General features: G+C 33.5%; 1 protein-coding gene across 1 annotated transcript in view; it reads right to left on the reverse strand.

Moving 5' to 3' along the window:
• The window catches only part of LOC128168778 (microfibril-associated glycoprotein 4-like), a 33,359-nt gene extending 11,417 nt beyond the window's left edge, over positions 1–21,942 (reverse strand). The window contains exons 1-2 of the mRNA XM_052834938.1: positions 21,633–21,942; positions 18,274–18,398 (exon numbers count right to left, since the gene is read on the reverse strand). Coding sequence (XP_052690898.1) covers positions 18,274–18,398; positions 21,633–21,942 — 435 coding nt within the window. The remainder of the gene's footprint in view (positions 1–18,273; positions 18,399–21,632) is intronic.
• Between the last annotated feature and the right edge of the window lie 4,332 nt (positions 21,943–26,274).

Below are 26,274 nucleotides of genomic sequence, written 5' to 3' on the forward strand. Positions count from 1 at the left end.
ATTCAATTATCATTTAAAGAAAAGAATTAAAATTGTTTGATGCACACCCATTCCAAAACTGTGAAATTCCTTTCTTTTACTTTCATTTTCAGAGTTTTTCAATACAGACGCATTTTGCCTGAAAACGAATCTGACTTTACTCCACAAAGTTTTAACAGGAAAGAGACAGTTTGATGAGCTTTCATACAAGAGGTCCCTCGTTACCGAACGAAAATTAGGGCCTGAGCTATGAACCCCAACATTAACATTACCGCCTATAGAAAATGCATCAGTGGACTATACCCATATTGAGCTCTATGCTGGTAAGGAATATTTCTTGTTTATTTGCAATTATTATGATAAATGTGCATTTTCTTTTGTACATCTTCTCATTTATGTGAGCAAACTAAATTTCCAACAAGTTCAACAAGTTTAATCATTTTAATAACACATTCTAAAGGAAAATATTCATCAGATTTTCAGAAAACCAATTTAAATTAAAGAATTTGTCATTTTAAATTGAATTTAGTTTTATTTAAGTTAATTTTTGTGTGTTTCTACTTATATATGAGTTAAGAAGACATTTTTTTTTAATTTTGAGACAAAATATCACTTCGGGTTTAGTGCGATCATTTCAAGCGAGTAAAAGTGAAAATAGAAAAGCAGAAAGTTTCCCGTGATGGAAAATATTTCATTTAAGCAGTGTCCAGCTATCTTAGATTAGTGTACATTGTAAGGGAATCATATTAATGTTCGGTAGGTTCCAATTCTATATTTATGATAAAAGATTTGCATTAAATTTGAGTAAATTAATTTGTCATGCATGTAACATGAGTATGTACCGAAGATGTAGGTATGCACTCTTTAACATGTAGAGGCCTACCATATTGCTTAGTAGTTAATCCACAAAACCTATCCTTGTTTACCATAATCAAAATTGAATGAAACCATCTGTTATCATTTTAAGTAGATATTTACCAGTATTTATTTATTCATACTATTGAAAAGTAGAGTAACATGTAGGGATGGGGTTGATGAAAAAATGACAATAACAACCATCTCAAAAATCCATAAAACGAAATACAAATTCAAAGCAAAGCAACACGGACCTCCAAAAAGAAATAGGTAGGATCAGGTGTCTATGAGGAGTGAGCATCCTCTGTTGACCGGTCGCCCACACCGTGTGCTCCTTGTCACAATTGGGCATGTCATAAGCGAGGTTAATGTCAAAATCGGGAAAATGTCATATTAGGGAAAAAACAAAACGTTGATGGTTTGGTTTGTTTGTGATGGTCAAAATACAAACATTGAGCCAACACGGACCTTCTTTACAGAGAGGTAGAATCATGAGCCTAGGAGGAGTGAGCATCCTCTGCTGACCGGTCACACCCGCCGTGTTCTCTTTGTCGTAATAAAAAAAACCCGAAAAAGTACGTAGACAATTAGGTTATTTATCATGGTCTATCAATTAGTATGAAAAACGTCAGTCAGCATGCGACTAAGTGGGAGATTGTATTTGCTGACAAGGTCGTTGTATCGACCATTGAACTTACGAAAAGATTACTTCAAACGAGACCGTTGATAGTAATGTTAGGTTACCATCAATGTCCAATGACCAGTAAAATATCGAAATATGAAACAGATGAAGCAAACTCTGTGGTATCTTTTATTTCAAGTTCACTGAGATATATCGAGTCGACGTAAGAATGGAAATAACAATTGTTAATTGATTATACGTCGTCGATATACCTGAATGTTGAGCCACAGCGAGTGAGTTATTTCTTTCACGTATAAGTTTTTAAATAAATTCTGTTTCATAATGTCACAGGGCTACAATTGAGTATAATTTAGTATTTAGTAATTCATTTATTTACTCATTCATTCATCCATACATTTCATTATTAACTCATTCATAGTTTACTCGTGTTTGAGTGGTATTCGTGTTCTGTCACGTGATTGTGTTATTTTGGGTTGTGATTTACCAAATACGGTAATAGCTACTGTATGTCTATATTTGGTAGTGGAAAAACAGGTTTTCATGGGTGTGTATGGTCAGTGCGCAAGTGTGAGTGATAACACTTAATTTATAATGCTTTGCACCATGATTTTAGAACATAACTCGTTTGCCAGCAGACAGCTACAGTTTTACAAGGGTCACCTTCTTATCATCATTATTATTCACGAATGCCATAATAAAGTAATGTTGGAAACTGGACCATCCTTTTATTTATTTATTTCGTACGAGGAATAACGACCCCGTGACAAATGGCGCCCAACGTATCCAACGCATCCAACGTATCCAACAACGAATATTCCAACGTAAATTCCAACTTCTGTCCCAGCATATAGGCCTAACTTGTGGAAAACACTGGGAGTTTTATCTGGCACGTGCGTACGTCAAAGTCGACTCGTGTGACCGAATTCCAAATATAAAACCGTCATCCGGAAAACAGAAATACCGGTATATATATTCATGTGAGCGCTCAACTATTTGATTTTGTGTGAAATACATCACTGTGTTTCCTGTTATTTCTACTTCATGTATTGAATATTCTGGCCAGGCCATTGGAATTCCGGAAGATAGCGACCGTATATACAGGATCCGTGCGTGATTGACTGTTATCGGGTCAAAATCTAGGACGGCGAGGAAAGTCGAACACTCAGTTTCGCTTGAGTGACTTCAGTGAACTTATTGTGACCGACTGCGAGTGAGATAATTTTACACTGAATATATTTTATGTGTTTATTCTCATTTCTATCATTGTACTGTTTATCATTTCTTTCATTTCTCATGTTGCTATTGTACCATTCATCATTTCATGTGTGATAGAGCTTGCGTGTTTAGTTAGTGAGTTTGAGTAACCTCGCGTAAACTAAATAACTTTTACTTAAATTTCAGGGCCATTGACAGCTGACAGATCCAGACGAAGACAATCAGATTTGTTACTAACCCTTTACTGCACTTACTTGAGCATATCAAGCACTAATTGTTTACAGAATGTGAGAATCTTGCAGAAAATCGGTAAAATTCATTTTGAATTTTGGTTTCAAGTTTGAGTTGATTTTTCAGTCGGTTTACTAGTTCTGAAGTGTTTGTACTGAACTCAAATTCTTTGTCATCTGTTTTTTTTTTTTTGTTCTTATTACAACTATCATTATCATTCATTTGCATGATTTTATACTTATCATATAGCTTAGATTAATTAATAACTGTAGTGATTAGTTAGTGCAGTAGTGAGTAGACTAGTTTGCATTAAGTGTTGCTTAAAAGTATCTAGAGTGTCGGTTGAAAACAATAGAGCAATTTAAGTATTCATTCTAGTGCCGATTTATTTTCAGCTTTAAATTCATCAGTTTGCAGTTTGTTTTTGTCAGATTTTGAATTGTTGATATGGCAGAAGGAGGTGAAAACCTGACAGGTGTTGATCAAGAAGCGGGAGCGAAACCAAAGAAGGGGCGTGGCCGAGGATTGTCAAAAACAAATACATCTTTGGTAGAACCAGGTATAAAGCAACCCGGATATAAGGTAATAAGTAACCAAGAATATGACGATCTTATGGCATTGAAAGCTAGCACTCCCATCATAGGAAATGCTGGACCATTCAATTTCCCTGGTTCGAATGCATCATTACTGCAAAGTAATTTTGATGTAACACCTAAATTACCTATATTCAGTGGTAGTCTTGAACCAAACAAGAGTGAAGTTAGCTACGATGTTTGGAGTTTTGAAGTGAAATGTTTACAAAATTCGCATGCTATTCCTGAGGCTTTATTGCTTCAGACTATCAGAAATTCTTTAAGGGGTGAAGCAAGGTCAATGTTGGTATCCCTTGGGGAATCAACTACGGTAGATAAGGTCTTAGCTAAACTTGAAGGTTTTTACGGCTTAGTCAGTAGCAGTGAAACTTTAATGCAGGGCTTTTATAATGATTGTCAAAAGGACACAGAGTCTAGTGTTCAATATGGTTCAAGATTATTAGAGTCGACGTTGTGTAAAGCTATCAAACAAGGTCATATCAGTGATGCTGCAAAAGAATCTATCTTGTGTAGTAAATTTTGGACAGGTCTTAAAAGCAAACCTTTGAGAAGTGCAACTAGGTATCTTTTTGATTCTGTGAAAGATTTTCAGAGTTTACTTAAAGAAATCAGAAAGATTGAACAGGAGGAACTATGCAGCAGTAAGGCCAGCGAAAAGTCGACAGCTCATCAGAACCTTGGTACAGCAAGAGTAGAGAAAGAGTCTACAACTAACGAGGAGTTACTCAAGACACTACAAAGTATTGAAAAAAGGTTAGAGAAAGTAGAACTAATGCATAATCAAAGTAATGAATTATCTCCTCCAAACACTCAGTTTTATGGCAGAGGACGAGCATTTCGGAGGGGGCATTCGTACAACAGAGGAAACAACAGAGGTAGGTATTTCAAGAAACCATTTGAAGACAAAGTCAGGAGTGACCCAAAAGAGTAGTCTCTTCCACTGCAGGGCAAATGGAAGAGAAAAGTAAGTGCCCTACAACTTTAGAACAGAGAATGGTTGGTCCATCAAATACAAGTACTGTTAATTTTTGTGGAAAAGAGGTCATTGGTCTCATAGATAGTGGATCTATGGTCACTACGGTATCAGAAGAGTTTTATAATTCTCTGACTAACAAGCCTGAATTACATAACATTTCAGAATTTCAGCTGAATGTATACGGCGCAAATGGCAGTGAGTTACCATTTCTTGGTTATATTGAGGCTTCTGTTAAGCTACCATTTCTCCAAGAACCACTTTTTGTCCCAGTTCTAGTGACAAAGACTTCAGACTACAGTTCTAAGATCCCTGTCATTGTGGGTACCAATGTAATTCGATATTGTAAAGAATTTTCAGATATGGCCGACAGTGCTTGGAAAAGTGCAATTGAAAATTTAAATTTGAACTGTTGTTTACCTGTAAAAACTACGAACAGATTTCCTATTAAGTTAGAACCTAATGAAGTTAAGTACATTAGAGGTATTGTTCGTAATGTAGATTCCTCTGTAGAGTCAGTGTTAACAGAACAGTCTGAAAATGGGCAACAAGGAGTGATAGTTTGTCCAGGGTTATTATCCATGAAGAATGCAGGTAGAAACAAAAGGGTCAACGTTAAGGTATGTAATATATCGGCAAGTGCTATAAAGATTCTGCCGAAAACAAATTTGTGTCAGGTAAGTCAGGTTAGAGTAATGGATGCTTGGAATCCGGAAACACCGACTACTGACAAGACGAAAGATCACAAACCCTTAACAGATTTAGGAGTGAAGGTAAATACAGATAATCTTTCTACAGAACAGTGTAAGGAGGTATATGGTGTTTTAGAGAAATGGCGTGGGTTGTTTTCTACATCCCCGACCGATCTCGGGCGGACGGATGTGGTGAAACACGAGATACACTTAACGACAGATGTACCCTTCAGAGAACCATACAGGCGAATTCCCCCGGGAATGATTGAAGAGGTAAGACAAAATTTACGTGAGATGTTAGAGGCTGGCGCTATTAGAAAGTCCAGTAGTCCATATTGCTCCAATGTTGTTTTGTGCCGGAAGGCGGATGGGTCCTTAAGGTTTTGTATCGATTTGCGTAAGTTAAATAACAGGACAATCAAGGACGCCTACACTTTACCTCGGATTGAGGACACGCTAGACAGGTTAGACGGGGCTACTTATTTCAGTAAGTTAGACTTAAAGTCAGGCTACTGGCAGGTGGAGATCCGAGAGGAGGACAAGAAAAAGACGGCGTTCACGGTAGGTCCACTAGGGTTCTTTGAATGTAACAGGATGCCGTTTGGTCTGACCAACGCTCCTGCAACATTCCAAAGACTTATGGAAACTTGCATGGGGGACATGAATCTCAAAGAGTGTTTACTTTTTCTTGATGATATCCTTATATTTTCCAGTACATTCACGGAACATCTTGAGAGGTTACAGTCTGTTTTTCAGAGATTGCATGACTATAAGTTGAAATTAAATCCAAAGAAATGCGAATTTTTTAAAAGTCAAGTTCGGTACTTAGGTCATGTAGTGTCTGAAAGGGGGATTATGACTGATCCTGATAAAACATCTGCTTTAAAGAATTGGCCGATTCCGTGTAATGTGAAGTCATTAAGATCTTTCTTAGGTTTCACAGGATATTATCGCAGATTCATCAAGGACTATGCCAGAATAGTCAAGCCCTTGAATGACCTACTGATTGGACAACCAACACACAAAGCAGCAAAGAAAAACGCAAGGAAGAGAAAGAAGACAGAGTGGAAATGGGGTGAGTTAGAACAGGATTCTTTTGATTTGATCATACAGAAGCTTACAAATCCTCCTATTCTTGCTTATGCCAATTTTACCCAACCATTTGTCTTGAACATAGATGCGAGTTCAGATGGTTTGGGGGCTGTTTTATATCAAGTAAATGATGGTATTGAGCGAGTTATTGCTTATGCAAGTAGGGGTTTAAGACAACCAGAGAAACATTACCCAGCTCATAAACTGGAGTTTTTATGTTTAAAATGGGCTGTAGTAGACAAATTTCACGATTATTTGTATAGTAATCACTTTGAGGTAAGGACTGATAATAATCCTCTAACCTATGTTACTACAACAGCCAAGCTGGATGCTACTTCTCATCGTTGGTTGGCATCATTGTCAGCTTACGATTTTAATATTACATATAGATCAGGTAAGCTCAATAGAGATGCAGATGGGTTATCAAGAAATCCACCACAACAAGAACTGTTTTCGGATGTGGTTAAAGCTATTTCTCTAGCTGCATTGGTAAAGGTTAACCCTTTAGCGGAGAGCTGTGTAATTGGAAAGTCAATGAAGCTGAAGTCAGAAGAAGTCGATGAAACACCGCAGAAGCTTAGCAACATCGATTGGCGAGAGGAACAAGGTAAGGATAAAGTTATAAGTAGAGTCAAGGATCTAGTGTACTCATAGGACTGCATGATGACATGGGTCATCAAGGGCGAGATCGAACCTACTAGTTAGTTCAACAGCGATTCTTCTGGCCCAATATGTATGCAGATGTGGTTGACAAGGTAGAAAAGTGTGAGAGGTGTGTAAGAAGCAAGACAAGAGATATACCAAAAACTGGATTGGTGTCCATTCATACAACAAGACCTCTGGAACTTGTTTGTATTGATTTTCTTACTCTGGAGAAGTCAAAAGGTGGGTATGAAAATATACTTGTAATAACAGACCACTTTACGAGATACGCAATGGCTGTTCCGACCAGGAATCAACTGGCATCAACAACAGCAAAGGTACTGTATGAGCAATTTATCTGCCACTATAGTTTCCCAGAGCGTATACATTCCGACCAAGGGAGAAACTTTGAGAGTAGTGTTATTAGGGAGCTCTGCAAGATTGCCGGAGTAAAGAAGAGTAGAACGACGCCGTATCACCCAATGGGTAACGGTCAGGTAGAAAGATTTAATCAGACGCTTCTCAAAATGATGGGGACACTCGACGATGAGCAGAAGAAAGATTGGAAAACTTACGTTTTACCATTAGTTCACGCTTATAACGCGACAAAGCACGAGACTACAGGCTTTTCCCCGCACTACCTTATGTTTGGTTGGAATCCACGATTAGCCATCGATGCCTATCTTGGATTAGAGGATTCACAAGAAAAGGTAAGAAGTAGAGAAAACTATGCCCAGAAGTTAAAGAAACGATTACACTACGCTTACAAGATGGCAAGGGGTAAGATCGGAAGGAACTCGAACAGGTATAAAGAATGAATGATCACGGTGTTAGGTTTGAGAAACTAGATATTGGTGATCGAGTGTTAGTAAAAATGTTAGTGTTTTCAGGCAAAGCCAAACTCTCAGATAAGTGGGAGAGAGACCCGTTTATAGAGTCAAAAATGAGGTGTCTGGGAAAATAAGAACGTTACATAGAAATCTTTTATTGCCTTTTATGTGCATAACTGAATCTTCTAGTTCAAATATAGAGTCAACTGAGAAGATGCCAAGACCAGAGCAAAAAGAATCAACAGAGAAATCAGATATTTCAGAATCAGAATCCAGTGATGAAGGAACTACCATTAGAAAAAGGAAAGGTAAAACTAAACGAAATTTGAGTATTTCAGAAAGAAAATCAACGGCAGATTCATATGATAGTTCTCGGCAGTACTCCACAATGGGATCATCTCATTCAACTGGTCGGTCATCTATCACAAGGAATTCAACAACAACGTTTGAATCGCCAACACAGGAAATAACGGAACCAAGGAGATCTGAAAGGGTTAGAAAACCCCCAGAAAGGTATGGTACCTGGGTATCTCCCCAACAAACTCAGGTCTGGTATGTATGACACGGAGAGAATGTCACAGGTAGATTAGTGGAATTCTGCCGACAGAATAGTGAAATTCTGCAGACAGAATCGCATATTGTGTTGTATTTTAATTACATATTTTCCTGAATATTTGTTTTTAATTTTGTAGTATAAGTAGAATGTGGTATGATTATTTTAGTGTTGATAAGATGATTTAGTTAGATTTTGTCGATAGAATATGTCATAGACGGTAGAACATGATATTATTCTAATATGAATGATATATATTTTAAATATTTAGTAACAGTACTAAGTTATATGATTTGGAGAGGTTATGATTCTTTTCAGTATTCTCCCTTAAGAAATGTCAGGAGACATTTTATTTAAGTGGGGGAGAATGTCACAGGGCTACAATTGAGTATAATTTAGTATTTAGTAATTCATTTATTTACTCATTCATTCATCCATACATTTCATTATTAACTCATTCATAGTTTACTCGTGTTTGAGTGGTATTCGTGTTCTGTCACGTGATTGTGTTATTTTGGGTTGTGATTTACCAAATACGGTAATAGCTACTGTATGTCTATATTTGGTAGTGGAAAAACAGGTTTTCATGGGTGTGTATGGTCAGTGCGCAAGTGTGAGTGATAACACTTAATTTATAATGCTTTGCACCATGATTTTAGAACATAACTCGTTTGCCAGCAGACAGCGACAGTTTTACAACTGGTCTGATTTAATAGTTTGAGATTGTCACTAGTTTCAAACTATTACTATTAAGTTTTACTGAAGGCAAATTTGGTGAGAAATACTTTCTTTAATTGTTTTTATCTTAAAGTTAAAATATCTAAATATTATAAAAATGTATGCGTCAATTGTATGAGTGTTTTCATTTCAGGTCACCTTCTTATCATCATTATTATTCACGAATGCCATAATAAAGTAATGTTGGAAACTGGACCATCCTTTAATTTATTTATTTCGTACGAGGAATAACGACCCCGTGACAATAAGAATACAAAAATAGGTCTGCTTACAATGGGGCACAATTGTTACCCATGGAAATTCCAACGGATTGTTCATAGGCGTCGGAACCGGGGGGGGGGGGGGGTGTGGGGGCTGAGCCCCAATTTTTTTGCAAAGTTAGACCTTACCATTAGGCACATAGCATAGCGTCATAGAGGGTTAAGCCCCCCCCCCCCCCCCCCGATTAGGAATTTTATGATTTTGGCAAAGAAAGTTTTTTTTTGGTATTTAAGGACTTATTTTGGTTTGGAGTATCCCCCCCCCGGATAAGGATTTTCATGATTTTGGGAATTAGATTAATTTTTTTTTTGCCTCTTAAGATTTCTGAGAAATAGTCTAACCCCCCCCCCTTTCAATTTGCTTACGACGCCACTGTTGTTAGAAGACTTGATTTCCAAAAATTACATAGATGTTGTCTATCAGAAACTCAATCATCTTTTTAATGTCAACTTCAGAGTACTTGTGTGTGCAAACAGAATGGTTTATTACAAAATAATTTTTTAGATTTCCAATGACATGTCACGACTTCCATTTTTTAAAGAAGAAACAACTGTCGATGATATAAAAAAGCCTTGATTTTAAATTGTCGTGGGAAAGGTTGTATAAAGCGTTTAAAAAACGTACGTTTTGATGCTTTCGATTTTAGTAAGCTTTTGTGACCTCAAAGTTTCTAATATTTCTTTAGATATTTTTAGTATCCACATCTGATTCACACCACTTCTGGTGTATATTGTTGTACAGTACTCTTGAAGTTTCTCCTTCACTGTTTTAAGAATATTAGTAAAGAGTAAAGAGAGAGGTCTGGTAAAACATTTACTGGAACCTGCTATATATCTCTGTTTGTAAGGACTTTTGTGAAGCTTTGGAATCCAGTACAAATAAGGTAAATCAAATTCATTTTGTTTATTGGAGATTTTTGCGTGGACCCTGAGGTCCACGCAGAAAATATATAAGCGAGTTTAAACCGGATGCTATGGTGAAAATTAAGCCTGCACATGAGCTAGCCTGGTTCCTGTGCGTAATGGGTAGCTCAGGGAACCAGGCTAGCACACGTTTATATGAATCGGGATCTGGATTCCGTGCCATATGTGTGCATAAGTTCAAAGGAGCTGTAATTGTAAAGTTGTCGGTAAACAGTACAGAAACAAAGTATTCCTTTTAAAGAAATGATTGTCATGTGATATGAACTATCAGTATTATAAAATAAGTTAATGTTATGCCGAAACTACAACATGCATCAAACAGCATAATTTGCAATTTTTTGTTTCCGAATACAAATGTAACTTAACTTTACTTTTGTAGTAGGCGAGGCTAGAGAACTTCCCGATTAAATTTTTTTAAGCATTGAAGTATGATTGAATAATTATGTCACTGTATAAAAGTTTAAATCGCAAGAAAAATGCATCAAAATATGATTTTTTTAATTTACACAAATCTGTCACTTTTTAGTTAACAAAGTAGGGCGAATCGTTATGTGTGCGCAAATAGTAGAATTCACCAAATGCCTGACACTATACATGCAAACTTCATTCAAAGATAGATTATAATTATTTTAGAAGTATGAATCCTTTAAATTCTGAGATAAAAAGTCAGGGCTATACATACATGTATAGGTAATACAACGTACAAATTTAGTGGTTAAAAGCAGAGGGCTAGAGTCGGTAGAATCTCTGATAATCTTGAGGCTTTCACGTTTTCGTTGGAAACACATGCATATGGTCCACGTATTGTAGTCCTTTTTAAAGGACAGCAACTTGTAAAGATATACATAACCGATTTATGATTTTGAAGTATTTCCTGCTTGGAAAGGCTGCTATGGGTGTAAGTAAGATTAAGAAGAGAAGAATCAAAACCTAGTTCTATGAAAATACAATTAATATAATGTGCCTTACATACAAAGACGATGTTATTACTTGCCTTATCAGCATGGACCAGTACATACTGATCGTTCAGTCTGTCTAGTTCTTTTCTGACTTCTGCTTTATTGAAAACAGATGGATAGATGGTTTTCAAATGACATATCAGTCGTTTAATACGAGATTTTAATATACATCTACATATAAGATGCTTTTAACCCACTCTGACAAGGTATCAAGTTCTTCTTTTCAGATTGTGCCCATCTTTTAGCGTAATTTTCAACAGAATTCATGATATGTATAAAATTACGACGCCATGTGAAGGATTTAGGTCCCCTAAATTTTGTTTTTTACATAATAAGCGATCTTATGTCTTCGTTGTTAACTAAATTAACATCACCAGTAATGACTTGTCCGGTGTAACGAAGAATAATGACCCCCGTAGAATAATGACCGGGGGTCATTTTTCTACGTAGAATAATGACCCCCCGGTCATTATTCTACGCAGAAAAGTGACCCCCCGGTCATTATTCTACGTAGAAAAATGACCCCTTTGCCTGAAGAATAAGTGTCATTTTCATAAAAATGAGCACACTCCACATGAAGAAAAGTGACCCCTGTAGAATAATGACCCCCATGTAGATTAAAGTTTTTCAGTATATTTTTTTTATTATTTGTGAAATAGTTTTTACACTATTGTAATTTTTACTGCTGCAGTTTACAGAAAGTAACAAAAATTATAAGTCATATTCAAATAAACTTAAAGTGAAAGAAGGGGTATATATACCTTCCGTTATAACAAGATATTGACGTTTTGCATCAGTGTATGGTTGTCATCTTAACAATTGCACTTCGCACTTTCACCTTCGCCTTTTTTTATTGCCTTCAGCAAGTCTCGGTCGATTACATAGAATTTAATACAGGCACCGTACTCGCCAAGGTTTTCCGATTAATCCATGCTATTATTGGTACGCATGCGCTAGGCCATCGCGCTTACTATGAATGTTTATAAATATTTTAATGTGTACATGTAACATATATGTTTACCAGTGCTGGCTATGTCTAATAGTTATCTACTCCACACAAAATTTAATGTCCGCCATAATGTGTACATATGACTCCTGTCACCTACCAGCCGTCTGTTAACCGTGGACCAAACACAGTAACATTCTAATTTCATTAAGCGACACTCCTTGCTCATGCATGGATCTAGAGGGGGAGAGGGCCCCCCCCCTCCCCCGAAAAATTCAATATTAATAATTTCACGCAGTAAAACGGGAGAGGGAATCCGAACCCTACCCCCCCCCCCCTCGGGTAATTTAATTTTATTAATATTATTTATAAAAATAAAATTTCCAAAAGATGCCTCGGAACCCTTTAAACGACGGAGAGCTCCGCAATTATAAAACATAGATTATCATAGATTACAAAGCTCACCGAGACGAGGCATCACCTTTATGAGACCACCTTTATCATATTATATGAAAACCATCCTTCATGATCTTGGATATTCATGGATTCTGTTTTGACACAAAATCGTATATCATCTGTTAAAAAATTGTATGATAATCGTATGTTCATATGGTACAATAATATAAAATTAAAATTGCTTCCTATCATACTAACAATATTCATCATATAATACCATAAAATACCGTAAAAGTTGTGAGATATGATATTGTAACGTATGATTAGACATTGTATTGTGTTATACATTATTGTATTTGATCAAACAATATCATAAAACATAATACAATATAGTATTATATGAAACAATATCATATTGCAATAATACATCATAACATTGAAACATATAATATTATATTGTATAATTAAGCATTTAATCATTATTATTTGAAATATGTGGTCTCATAACTGCAACGGTGTGTGCATACAAATTGTAGAACGCGCGCTAGCGCGTCATGAAAATTTGTTTGCACTTCTTGTTGTAGTTATGAGACCACATCTTTCAAAAAATAATGATTCAATGCTTATATTTACGTTTTTTAAACATGTATTTCCTTCCTGCAAATATGATTTTTTTAAAGGCTCTGTGTTTCTGTAATTTAATGAATTTACTCTTGATATACTAAGAAATTAATCAATTAAATTCATTTAACTGTCAAAATGTATTTACATCAATGAAATATTTATCAGCGTAAGTATAATATCAGGTCGGTATCCGGTTTGAAGTCGCGAGAAGAGCCAGTTCTTGTTCTTCGAGAAATACTGAAGGAATACTGAATGTATTCATACGTACCAGATTTGGTGATTGGGTCTTCTGTGTTGTGCGTAAATATCACTCAAATCTATCAATGCAATTTAATAGAGGGAAAGAAAGTGAGTGTAAATATTATAGAATGATATTGTATAATACTGTATCATATTTGATACATAATATGATATTGTACTATATAATACAATATAATTTGATACAACATTGTATCATATCAAATGATACAATATCATGGGATAAAGTAAAATATTAAATAATACAGTCATATTATACACATTGTATCATATGATATAATAATATATATTAAAATATCATAAAATACCATTTTATGTGATATGATAACGTATCATATAAACCAATATCATATTATCAAATATCGTATGATACGATATATTAAAATATTACAATATCCTATATACAATTTCATGTTTTATGTTACATAATTCTATATTACAGAAACCAATATCATATTATACAATACTGTATGATACAATATCATAGAATATGCAATATTATATCATAGGATGCAATATTATATATTGCAATATCATATGTAATAGTATCATATGATTAGATAATTAATAAATAATACAATATAATATTATACAATATAGTATCAAAATATACAATACTATACATAACAATTTCATGATACAATATCATATCATAAAATATCAAAAAAATTGATACAATATTTTATCGTATCATATAACGTTTTACAATATAACATACGGTGTTATATTGTATCTTATTAAACAATAAAGTTTCATATCATACAATACTATATCATAGGAATCATGTTACATCATTTAACAACAACCACATCTATCTATCAAGCAGGTTTGAGTGAGGTATGAGATTTCTTTAGTATCCTTGATAATGGAGATCAGGCTCTGCATCTGAAGCAACCTCTGCGTTTCATTTATAATATAGTTAAATCAATTATGCCAGCTATTATCTATAAAACATGTGACCTGTTCCAAAAAACTAAACTTCATCAAGAATCATAAACCTATGGCTCAGACTCAGCATTCAAGCCTGTCAGGTGAATCAGTATCATATAAGACCCACCATCCATGGAAGTCTGGTGAAGTTAGGACAAGTAATAACTAAGATATCATCATCAGAGGGCACCTGTTTCAAAAACTTAAACCAGCTCTGTGTTTTGCGTGTGCTTGCTACGGATATGAAAAACTATATACAGCAATTTATTTACAAGTTCGGTGTTTATAACTTCAAAATCAGTTGAACAGAGTGAAAAATTAAGTAATTTCAAAGTCATATCTTAGATACGGGGTAACCAATTTCTATTCATGTTTACGGGGGGGGGGGGGGTCATTTCTTATGGGGGTCATTTTTCTTCATGTTTAACATTAAGAAAAATAACCCCTGGGTCTTTTTTCTTCAGAAAAATCCAATTACTCTTCAGCTAGGGGGGTCATTATTCTACGTAGAAAAATGACCCCCGGTCATTATTCTACGGGGGTCATTATTCTTCATTACACCGGCAGGACTATAGTTGTAGGGTGAAGAACATGAACACGTTGGAGGATTATCTTTAAGATGTTCGATATTAAGGTCCTGTAGAGTTTGTTTTTAATTGAAAATTTTGGAAGCAATGGTTGAAGTATAATATCGGAAGTACAAGGGGTTGACTTTATCTTGAAATATGGCGGAATACAGGATTGAATTTTTGTGATTAAAAATTTTGCTTATATTAGCGGGATCGATTTCCTTGTTGGCATTCTGGAATTTGAAAAAAATAACTTGGTGCATGAGCAGTATTTTCTGTTTTTGTAGGTTTAAAAAGCCAATGAGAAGCAATATCGATATTCGTGGATCCGAGTCTGTATTCCAGTGTAGAAAAATCAAAAAGCAGCTTTTGAATCAAACACTGAATGTTTGGCAGTTGGGGGTGTAAGTCTTTATGTTGTACAGACGTCCATGAAGATGCAGTTATTTGTTGTCTCTTTGTTGTCTCTTTGTTTTTTTTCTCTCTCTCTCTCTCTCTCTCTCTCTCTCTCTCTCTCTCTCTCTCTCAAATGTTGGGGATAGTTTTTGATACATGTACAATTAGATTCAAAACATTTCATTTTAGATTACATGTAAATTGAAATGGAACTTCTTTAAAGAATAATTACTATAATTTACTTTTAAATCATAAATCATGCCTTAATCGGATGAACTGGCTAACATATTAACATTAACAAACAATGGATATTTTTTACACTATAAATGGACATTATTTTTTATAGAAATTATATGATTTTGGAGACACTTTTGTATTGGAACGCCAACATAAAGAAAACAATGCTTTTTGGAAAGATGTTCTCTATTCTTGGTCATGTTACATAAAAACTAAAAATAACTACGCAACCATTAAAGACAACATTTTAAATGTTCTAGTATGGTATAATTACAATATAAAAGTAGCGAACAAAACAATCTTTTATAAATCCTGGTATAAAAGTGGGGTAAAGGTAGTGCAAGATTTTCTTTTAGTTTTTGATGTATTTAAACGCATCGCATATATAACCTCAATGATATATGTATAATGCAATATAATAGCATTACAACATCAATTTTTAAATATTTGAAATTATTATCTATTGACAGAAGTTCTGTCAAAAGAAATCCTAATCCATGTATGCCAGGTTTTTTGCAACCTGTTTTAATATCACAAAAATGTACTAAAATTATTTACAACTATCTGAACGAGAAAGATGATGTCCCAGCTGCTATAGAAAAAATGGAGGACAGAACTAACTCCATATGGTGTTGATGATATTTTAGTAAACGATGTTTTTAAGATTTGTTTTAAAACAACTCATGATTCGTCTCTTCATTGGTTACAGTTTAAAATTTTACACAGCATTCTTCCAGTTGGGTATTACCTTAAAAAAAATTAATATCAAGTCTTTTGACAGCTGTGGGTTTTGTAAAGAAAATGTAGAAACCATAGTCCATGTTTTTTTTTCTTGTGATATAATTCATACTCTGTGGAGTGAACTGAGTCTTCATATTTACAGAATGACTTCTGAAAGGATTGGGTTTAATGTATTAAATATCATATTCGGTGAATTTCCATTGACATGTCATAACAAAGTTATTACTTTTATTATTCTATCGATGAAACAATACTTATTTTTTTGTCTGATGTTCAACAAGGTGCCAACACCTTAGTTTTCTAGATTAGTTTCTTAGATTAGTTTTCTTGGTCCTTTAAAGAATTTAAAATTCTTCAAAAGTTAAAATTTAATGTTGAAAGATATGCTGCAATTCAAAGTTCTAAAGTGCATAAATTTGAAAAACAGTGGGATAGTTGGAAAGAAATATTTGACTGATAACTTTTCTCTTTGTTTCCTGTTTGTTTTCTGTTTTGTTTTTTCCTCTTGGGTATTTTTTACTTTACAGCAATTTTTTTCCCTTTTCCTTCCTTTTTTTATTTGTTTTTACTGTATCTTTTTCAAGCAAGTAACCACTGCTTATCGCAATTCAAATGCATCAATACATAAAGTTTATTATTTAAAATATGCAGACGAGCGTGTGAGTTTGTGTGTTTGTGTGTGGTTTTTGTGGGTGTAATTGTATGTATGCTTGTATTTCATAAATAAATATATAAATAAAATGAAAAAAAATAAAAAAATAAACAAGCAAAACGTACCCAAGTTGATCCAAAAGTAATGTCACAAATGCGTTATAATCGTGAAAAATCGTTCAGTGACAAAAATTCGTACTGTGAATTATCTACTTGTTTCAATTCATATCTGAACAATACGTTTATGACAATAACTTATGAAGATACCATATTTTATATAGAGCGCAAAGTGAGGAGAGTGGCTGCACGCTAGCCAAGTCATCTGCTCTATCTGTTGGCATAATATATACAAAAATTATCACTTTGTGTATTTAAAAAAATTGGCTATGATGCTCTATCACAATTTTTATTCATATTTTTCATAGAAAAAATAAATAATCTTTGTGTTCTATAGAGAAACATATTAGATTATTTTAAAGTGAGATCAGTTTAAACAACTGCTCTGAAATAATCACTAAAGTAGCACTTTAATATGATTGATGACGTAAGAACCTTGCTGATCATATGTTCTTTGAGTACCAACTGTATTTATTGGCAATTCATGTACCTTCATAAAACATTGGAACCACATGGAGGGTTCCCTGTTCACTCTCTCACACTTTAAGGATGATATATCAATTCCAAATAGTTTCTAGTGATTTTTATCCACTGTAGCAGAAAATGCACTTTGCTTCTATTCGCTTGTCTGGCTTTTTAATTCCTTGCGTTAAAGACAAAAAGCACCGCGTACTAGAATTAACAGTAATGTTCTTTTTTGTTTTGTTTTTCCGACATTAAAAAAATAAATATCTGTTTTAAAATATTGTGTTCAAACTTTGAACCATAAGATTTATTCTGATACGTTAAAATTACGTAGATGTATAAACGGTTGCATCATTTAAGTTATTCAAAGAAATTTTTATCAAAAGTTTTAATTCAAATTAGAATTATTATTGTGCAAATTTTAATTTTTCATCATTTCTTTATAGTCCAGTGCCAAGGAGAAGCGCGTTACATTGTGTGCCATTACTCTAGGATCAGCCATTGTAGTTGTTTGTTGACATTTAGGACATGATCGGAGATGAACAATTTTACTAAGGCCAATGTTTTTGTTTTCTAAATTGTTATATAATATTTATATTAGTTTACAATGTTATTTCGTTATTCAATCAGGTACGGCTTTAGAACAATGGTTAGCCTATACGGAGTGCCTTTTGATAACAATAATTACCTGTCATATATTGAAACATTTAGCATCAGGGATTGCACAGTGGTGTAGCTGACATATTGTGATTGTTATAACTTACTGTCCATCCTCCTCCCTTTGTTTCCATGTCACAGACGACGTCCGTGCTAGCGCCCCCTGCTGGGTAAATTTCATAAACACCAGAACATTTGTGTCCAGTCCCATACACCGCCAAACAGTCTTTAGCTGAGTAGAAAAAATACAATAATTAACTTTTTACTCATTTTCTGGGGACTTTAAGTTTCACTTTGCTAAAATTGTTTATCACTAGACCTATAAAGAATAAATAAAGCATATATTCAATTCATAAACAAATTATATATTGTCGTTTAACTGTATTCCACCTGTATCTCAAACGCCTGTGTAGTGTGCGGACAGCGCGCTAGGTTCCGTTCGTCGTCGAAAGCAAGAATTTTGTCTTGCCTAGATGGCCGAGTGGTTAGCGCGGTGGCCGCTCACTGCAAGGAGAATGGGATCCAGAGGTCGTGACTTCAAGCCTCGGTCAAGGCGGAGGTGGAGCTCTAATAAAAAATGAATTTCCCTATATATATATTATATATATATATATATATATATATATATATATATATATATATATATATATATATATATATATGATACCGATATCTTTAAAAACTTTTGTTTATTAATTGAATATAATATAATGTCATGCAATTATTTCATTTTCTTTTATATAATCGCCACATAAGATAAATTTTGAATTTTTTTTTTTGGTTTTGAGCTCCATTAGACAAAATATGCAATCTTTATGTTAACTCGTTATGTCTTAATCTATTGATATATCTGTAGCAAAAATAAAAATTAAAACGAATTGGATGATCACAAGTGTCCTTCATCATATGCTTTGTACATACTAGCTTCTATCTTTTTACTATTTGTCAAAACCATGCATTGACTAGCATTTTCCATGTAATATATATTGATAATAGCGGTGAAATTTGACGCTAGATAACACTAGATTTTGTACGTACATGTAACACTAAAACATGCTTTGTATTTTCCTGCATGTCAACATATTGTAACTGTTGTTATTTGTTACTTTAAAACAGTTCAAATCATACGTTTTAGAGTCAACCATTTCTAAAGTGATCACAGTTTAGACGTGTCAAATATTGTCAAAACACTGTTCTTGCATACATCAATAAAATGACACTTTTCTGGTTGAAATTCTATGCACCAAATATTTCATATAATTCATTTCTGGTTTATGATACTGTTTATTTGAATCGTGAAGGAAGAATAATGTTTTCAATTAGTATTTATAAAAAGACCGTTTGAAGGTGAACTATATGATTACTAAAAAATTGTTTCAGCCCCTGGTATAGATGTTTTAACACGTGTTTTGTTTTCTTCAATATAAAATGAAATAATTTAACATGAATTTGATATGATATATAACATATGTATTTCAGTTTAATCAAAATTAGAACTTCTATCTGTTTCCCCGTTTTTGATGCGTCGCTTAAAACATATTCTCATTGTAAACCGGGGAGCGGAGGATAGTTTTATCTTTGATTATTCTGGTTTTATTCGTTTTTAATTTTGAATAGATGTAATTATTATAATTTGTTTGACTTTAATCCGATATAATTTTGTTACTTCAGAGATCTGTCGATAAATCTAACAAGCATCTTTATATTTCTATACATGTATTGAAGTAATCAAATTTTTCTAATCAATTTAAAATTGCTATGAAACATTGCCCGACTATATTCCTATATTTCTTTAGTTCCTTTTATCGTTGTCTTGATTTTCGGCCATTTGTTATTTTCACAAGCATTTTTCTAGTTCTTAATATTCAAAATTCTAATGATAATTCTTATTGCAAATTGTGGTCGACCAAATTCCCCTTGTGAATAGACAATGTAAAAATACACGCAATTAATGATAAGATAAAAAGTGAATTTCAGTTTAGAAATCTTGAAATCAACTGTAACAATGTTATTTGGCACGGACTCTTATTCATTAAAATATTGATTCTAAGTTCTCAGGCACTAATTTGTATACACAGGTCACAACTAATTCGTCATACTTTTCTTACCTGAAATTTAAAATGTTAGTGTTAGGAGAAGAACAGTAATCTGTAGCTAAAAACGGACTTCGTAAGTTACTTAATGCCTTACATTCTAAAATAACATGAAATTCATCGCCAATTTTGTTACAATTACACAATTTACAATAGCGTTTACTTCTTTCAACACTACTCAACATTCCTATTTCAGCAGAAAGGAAACTAAATTTAACTAATATTTTTTGTAATTTACTGAGTAACAAGAATAAGTAGAGTTCACATTTAAAATTTGTTTTATAAATTATATATATAACCCTCTTAGTCAATTCCTGAATATCGTTATGCCATTTTTGTAAAACATGATCTCTTAGCCTTTGGTTAATAGTTTTCTTAATCCAGTTGGTGTTATAATGGTATGATTCATGAACACACCATACATTTGAAAGTCCGCATTTGTCTAAAGTATTCTTTATAGAGTATAGCCATGGATTAAGTATTTGTCCTTTATCAAAAAGTAAAAGTATATACATACATACATGTAATTTTGTTTAACTTATTTTCACAGCTATTGATAATGTTGGCCCTAACTGAAACCATTCTAGTAAAATTTATATATACAGTAGAAATCGTCCAGTTTAACCGTATACCATGTAACTAGATATACAGCTCTTCAAATTAAGTATATGTTTCAAATATTTGAAAGGGACACGTTCAATATGGATTTTAGAAAACAAAATTAAAACGCTTTTCATTCGATAATTAACCACTAGCTGTGTAGGAGGAGCCAAATAGCACACGCTGCATGGCGTGACCTGAACTGTTATACATGTACTTTAATTGATGACAGGGGTAACTCTTGGAGTCCTGAAATAAAACCCCGCTCAAATGACCGACGACGTAAACGTAAAGCAAAACAATTAAGTTCAGTGATAAAACTTAAAAAACGACGTATTATCAATTAATAATTGTTATTTCCATTCTTATGTCGACTCGATATATCCCAGTAAACTTAAAATAAAAGATACCACAGAGTCTGCGTCATCTGTTTCATATTTGGATATTATACTGGAAATGGACATTGATGGTAACCTAACATTAAAACTTTATGAAAAACGCGATGATTTCAATTTTTCTACAGTCAACTTTTCTTACTTTTGTAGCAATATACCTTCATCAGAAAAAAAAACATGGACCTGTCACAATTTTATTGACACAATTCAAAAAGTACGGAAAATTTAATTGACTTCCTACCACATAGTATGCCTATCCTTCTTTTTATCTTGCCGTTTTCATAGCATTGATCAAAGAGAGCATGCTGATGGCAAAACAAGCTGATAAACGCATCTGAAGCATCGATGTTTGAATAATCTCTTAAATATTCAACTTACGTTTATAATCCGGGTCATTAGAAGCATAGTATCTCCAGCCTGCCTCCTCCACAGCATCGACTAGTGCAGAACAACTGTGAATTCTACATTTCTTCGTCTTGCTGTTGAACCCATAATATACACAATGCGGGCCACACAGAGAGGCGCATTCAACGAGGCTACTAGAAGGTCTCTGCAACACCAAAAACTCATTAAATAGTTTCTCATCATGAACCAGGTTCGCTATGTATAGCTTACTCACTAGTACTGTGGCTATAGACGTTGGGCAGACACAGAATAGAACCCAAAGAATACTGCTCAACATACTCATTGTTAAAGCTAAAGTGCTACACACTATGTGGTTAGCATAAAATATATAATCTAAAAAATTTTAACATGTAAATGATTGGATGGATGAACGGGAAATCTAAAGCGATGTTCATTGGCCAAACATTTTATAGATCAACTCATCGAATCAAGTACTTGTATCATAAAAATACATAACCATTATTACTGTATCAAATAGCTTAATACAGTATGCTTCATTTTCTTTCTTTTTTTGCAGTTAAATGCACAAGGGAAAATATTAACAAAATCGCACATTAAGTCATTTTTATTGGTGCACACTATAGGGCAGATATTTCCGCTGCATGTTTTATTTATTTCGACATTATTTGTCGAATCATGAAGTCGTTTTGCAGATGAAAACGTTGATGATGAATTTTGAGACATTTAGATAGTCCTAATTAATTTTGTATCCTATGAAACAAAACGCATACATGAGGTCTCCAATAACCGCCCATCGTTATAGGGAACACATCAGTAGACATGAATTGGAAATCGAATGTTTAAGAATCAAATTACACAACCTTAATATACTCTATGTGAGCATTGTCCTTTCAGACAAAAAAAATTACAAAATGATGCAGGAAGAAAATAAAAGTCTGACGTTTAATACCGAGTCCTTATGGGACTTATCATAAATGGGTATAGAAAGCCAGTGCGGCCATATTTCTCAATTATTCAATGGTGTTCATCATTGCTACTTGTTTATCCTGAATAAGTTTATATCCTTGTTCATAATGAACTATGAAAATGTTTTTTAAAAGCTGTACCCCAGAAATGTTTTGAATGGCTTTGTCCAATCAGATTGTTGTAAGCAGATTAAAGACATTACCTCTTGTGACATAAATGAGAGAGAGAGAGAGAGAGAGAGAGAGAGAGAGAGAGAGAGAGAATATGTAGTTAACGATACAGATGAACAAAACATTATTAACTATGAACTGGCAAATAAATTAAGATATTTTATATCGTATATTGACCTCACTATTATAACTGTTTTGAAGAGAGGTTTTTTGCTGTTTACAAAGTGTCTACAAATATAAATAGGAATGACGTAATGTCATAACAGTTACCATTACCCAAAATAAAAATTCTGGAGAATATGGGCATTGAATATTTTAAAATGCTAATGTGATTAATGAATTAGATATGGTATATCGAAAGACAACATAAGCGCCAGCTTAGTATAAAAAATGTGCGGACAAATCCAAATTAAAGACATTTCACACAAGGAGCTCAAATGAGTTAAATTAAATTTGTTATCCAAAACACAGTCACATCCAATCCCTTTTACCAACGTTTCTACCAGCAACAATATAACCTATGTTTAGTTTTGATAAGTTCGACTTGATTTGATTAGAACAGTTAGAGTTTCATAGTTTCTCGGTGGCGGTTTCAATAACCAGTTCAAAAGTCAGCACATGTTGGATGTTTAACATTACGTTAATCCTATATGTATGGACATCGCTATCAACACTTTAAAATTACATCAATATAGGATATAATAATCGTTAATTTATTACAGGTTTATAACTGATGATATTTTTTCATCTGTATGACCTAGTTTTATCCATGAAGTCTCACTATCTCTTCTCCCTCTTTTCCAAGGCATGAGTGGAAATGTTTCCACTCCACCTAGTACGAGCTGATTGGGCAACGGTCGGTGAAAACAATTTGTTGAAACTTTTTTAAAGGTACAGCCTTTAAAATAATTCTGTGTAGTTCACTATAATGAAACTAAGGCAACATTTGTTGATGTTTTAATATACCCCTTATCGTAGAAACTTTATCGGCTTTTGAATCAGTGGAAAAAAAGCTGTTGTGCAAATTTTTACTATGCATTTACATGATAATATTTGAAGTTAAATGAAAGTCAAATATATACGTGGTACATCTATTGGCACTTATCTTTAATTTGAAGTGTAAAATGCAATCTGCATCTAAGCGTCTCATACAACCATTTCAGCTTGTCGTGTTTTTCAGGTTAATAGCAACTCTAGATTATCTTTGACTGATGTAACTTAATTACTTCCAAAAATAATTTTGGAAACGACATCAATTTTGAAAGATGGCAAAAATAGTGTTTGTTTTCAAACAGATCCCACTGATTCAAAGATCTACCTGAAACTGTCAACCATCCGTTCCTCAAACACTTAAGGCGTCCCCAAAAGATTGATTACGATTGATTACGAGAATTGGACTTATCTCTTTTCTAATAAAAAATTTTTTTTATAAAAGAGCAAAGCACCGTAAAAACACTCTTTTCTGTCTGTGAGGCTAAAAATCCCCACACAGTGCAATATGCAATTAATGAGAGAACTCAAAAAAACCTGGGGAAACCTATCTGAAATTCAGATAAGATGAAGTCAATGCCTTTAAGTAATATAAAATACGTTTACTTCGTTTTCCGCCTTTACAGTAAATTTCGATGCATTTACAACATTGCTTAATTCAAAGATTGTTAAGATTGTATTGAGGCATCCCAACTTATGCATGAATTGTATAGAAATAAGGAATATAACCATTTTGATATAAGCTTCGAAGGATTTGTTGTTTCCATTCCATTTGTTTATATTTTTTCATTATGAATAACATTATAATTGTTTTTCACTGTCCACCATAGCAGATTGTTGGTATTTTATTGTACGGAATATAGTTTATTTGTCAACAATACAGAGTTTGTTCATTGTAAGCAAGCTCGAGTTCCCGCGCTTTGAATTTGACATAGTGACTCCGATATCACCAGTAGAGTTTATCAAAGAAATGAATTCAATATTTATTTGATTTATACGATATAAAATGGTTTGGGGCAGTTTACGCTTAAACTGTTAAAAGCGTAAACTGTTTCAAACCATTTTATATCGTATTAAACTAATAAATATTGAATTCATTGCTTATAATTTAATTTTTTTACCTTTATTGTAGACAAAAAACGGTCATTTGACCTTTAAAATGACGTAAAATTGTACAAAATTTATAAGTAACGCGAGGCGTAATGATACGTTTTTTGAAGTTAATCTTACTATTACATAGGCAACATTCTTTATACGATATAAAATAATTTTTTAACCAATCAGAAAGTGCGTTACAACCAGAATTAAATTATATATCACTAACAAATTGCATGAAACCTAATGAATGTTGTCAAGGAAATAAAAAGTTTAAAATTAATTATCCGAGAAAAATCGTACAGGTATGATAAGAAATAGTATATCCCAAAATGTGGTGATCTTCTACCAAGGTTTTCCTTCTAACTGTTGTTAAATATCGCTTTCTTCATTGCTAGAAAATCACACCAGCATTTCGTGATATGATCATTTCCATTTAGTTTACCATTATACCATGAATGTAATCCGTCTATACTGACGTTATTTTGACACTAAAAACCATTTGTAAAAAAACATAAATTGTTTTCTTGAGATACACAGGATTTGAACTTGTTTGTTTGGTTTTTTATTGATTTTTTTTTCATACAAATTAATGACTGAAATTGAAATAAGATAATGCGTTTTAAAAAGAATATATCTTTTTTCGAGGCAAAAGGCTACCTTGCACAAATTCCGGGACTTCTGAGCTTAAAACAACTTCTTTGCCTTTTCTGATCAACTAATATCTTTGTAAAATAGACCGGGGTTGAATTCAGCATCAATTTTTAATTTGTTATTTAATGTTTAAAGAATGATTTGTTTAATATATTCATTTTGGTTGTATGAGAGAATTATTGACCGCAACCATAAATCTGTCACTTCTAATGGCAGAATCCAAATATTATCAACATTATACGTTAATGTGAGAAAGTATAAACCGTGGTTGTGACTGAATCTTTCAAACACACATGAAAACAAATGAAAATTTTATATCCATAAGAAGATATTGTTAATAATACAGGATTGATTTATCTAAGTATTGAAACTTTGTTTGGCTTTTCATGTTGTTTTTATACTTTCCAATTTCCTGAAGTATTTAGTTTATATTTAAATTGCCTAGTGGCAGAAAACTTAAAGCTGACATGAATTCATAAATACGCATTATTTCCCTTTTATCTCCGACTACCGCCATATTTGTTGTCGAATTCTATTGTTCTGCTCATCGCTACACACCCCCTATATAAGCTGAAAGCACTATTCATGCTTCACCGCATTCAGGTATTTCATGCACCCGAGCACGTTGCCTTGGACGAAAAGACGTGTAGAAACGCGTTTTGTAGAAAAATAAAATGACAACCACTGCACTGGCAAGATATATCCAATACACGATGAAACAAGACAGGCTGAAATCCAAGCGCAGATAGTTATAAAATTCCTCGATACTTGTGGACCGT

Source organism: Crassostrea angulata, unplaced genomic scaffold (assembly GCF_025612915.1).
Source record: "Crassostrea angulata isolate pt1a10 unplaced genomic scaffold, ASM2561291v2 HiC_scaffold_47, whole genome shotgun sequence".
In the NCBI taxonomy this organism is placed as follows: Eukaryota; Metazoa; Mollusca; class Bivalvia; order Ostreida; family Ostreidae; genus Magallana; species Magallana angulata.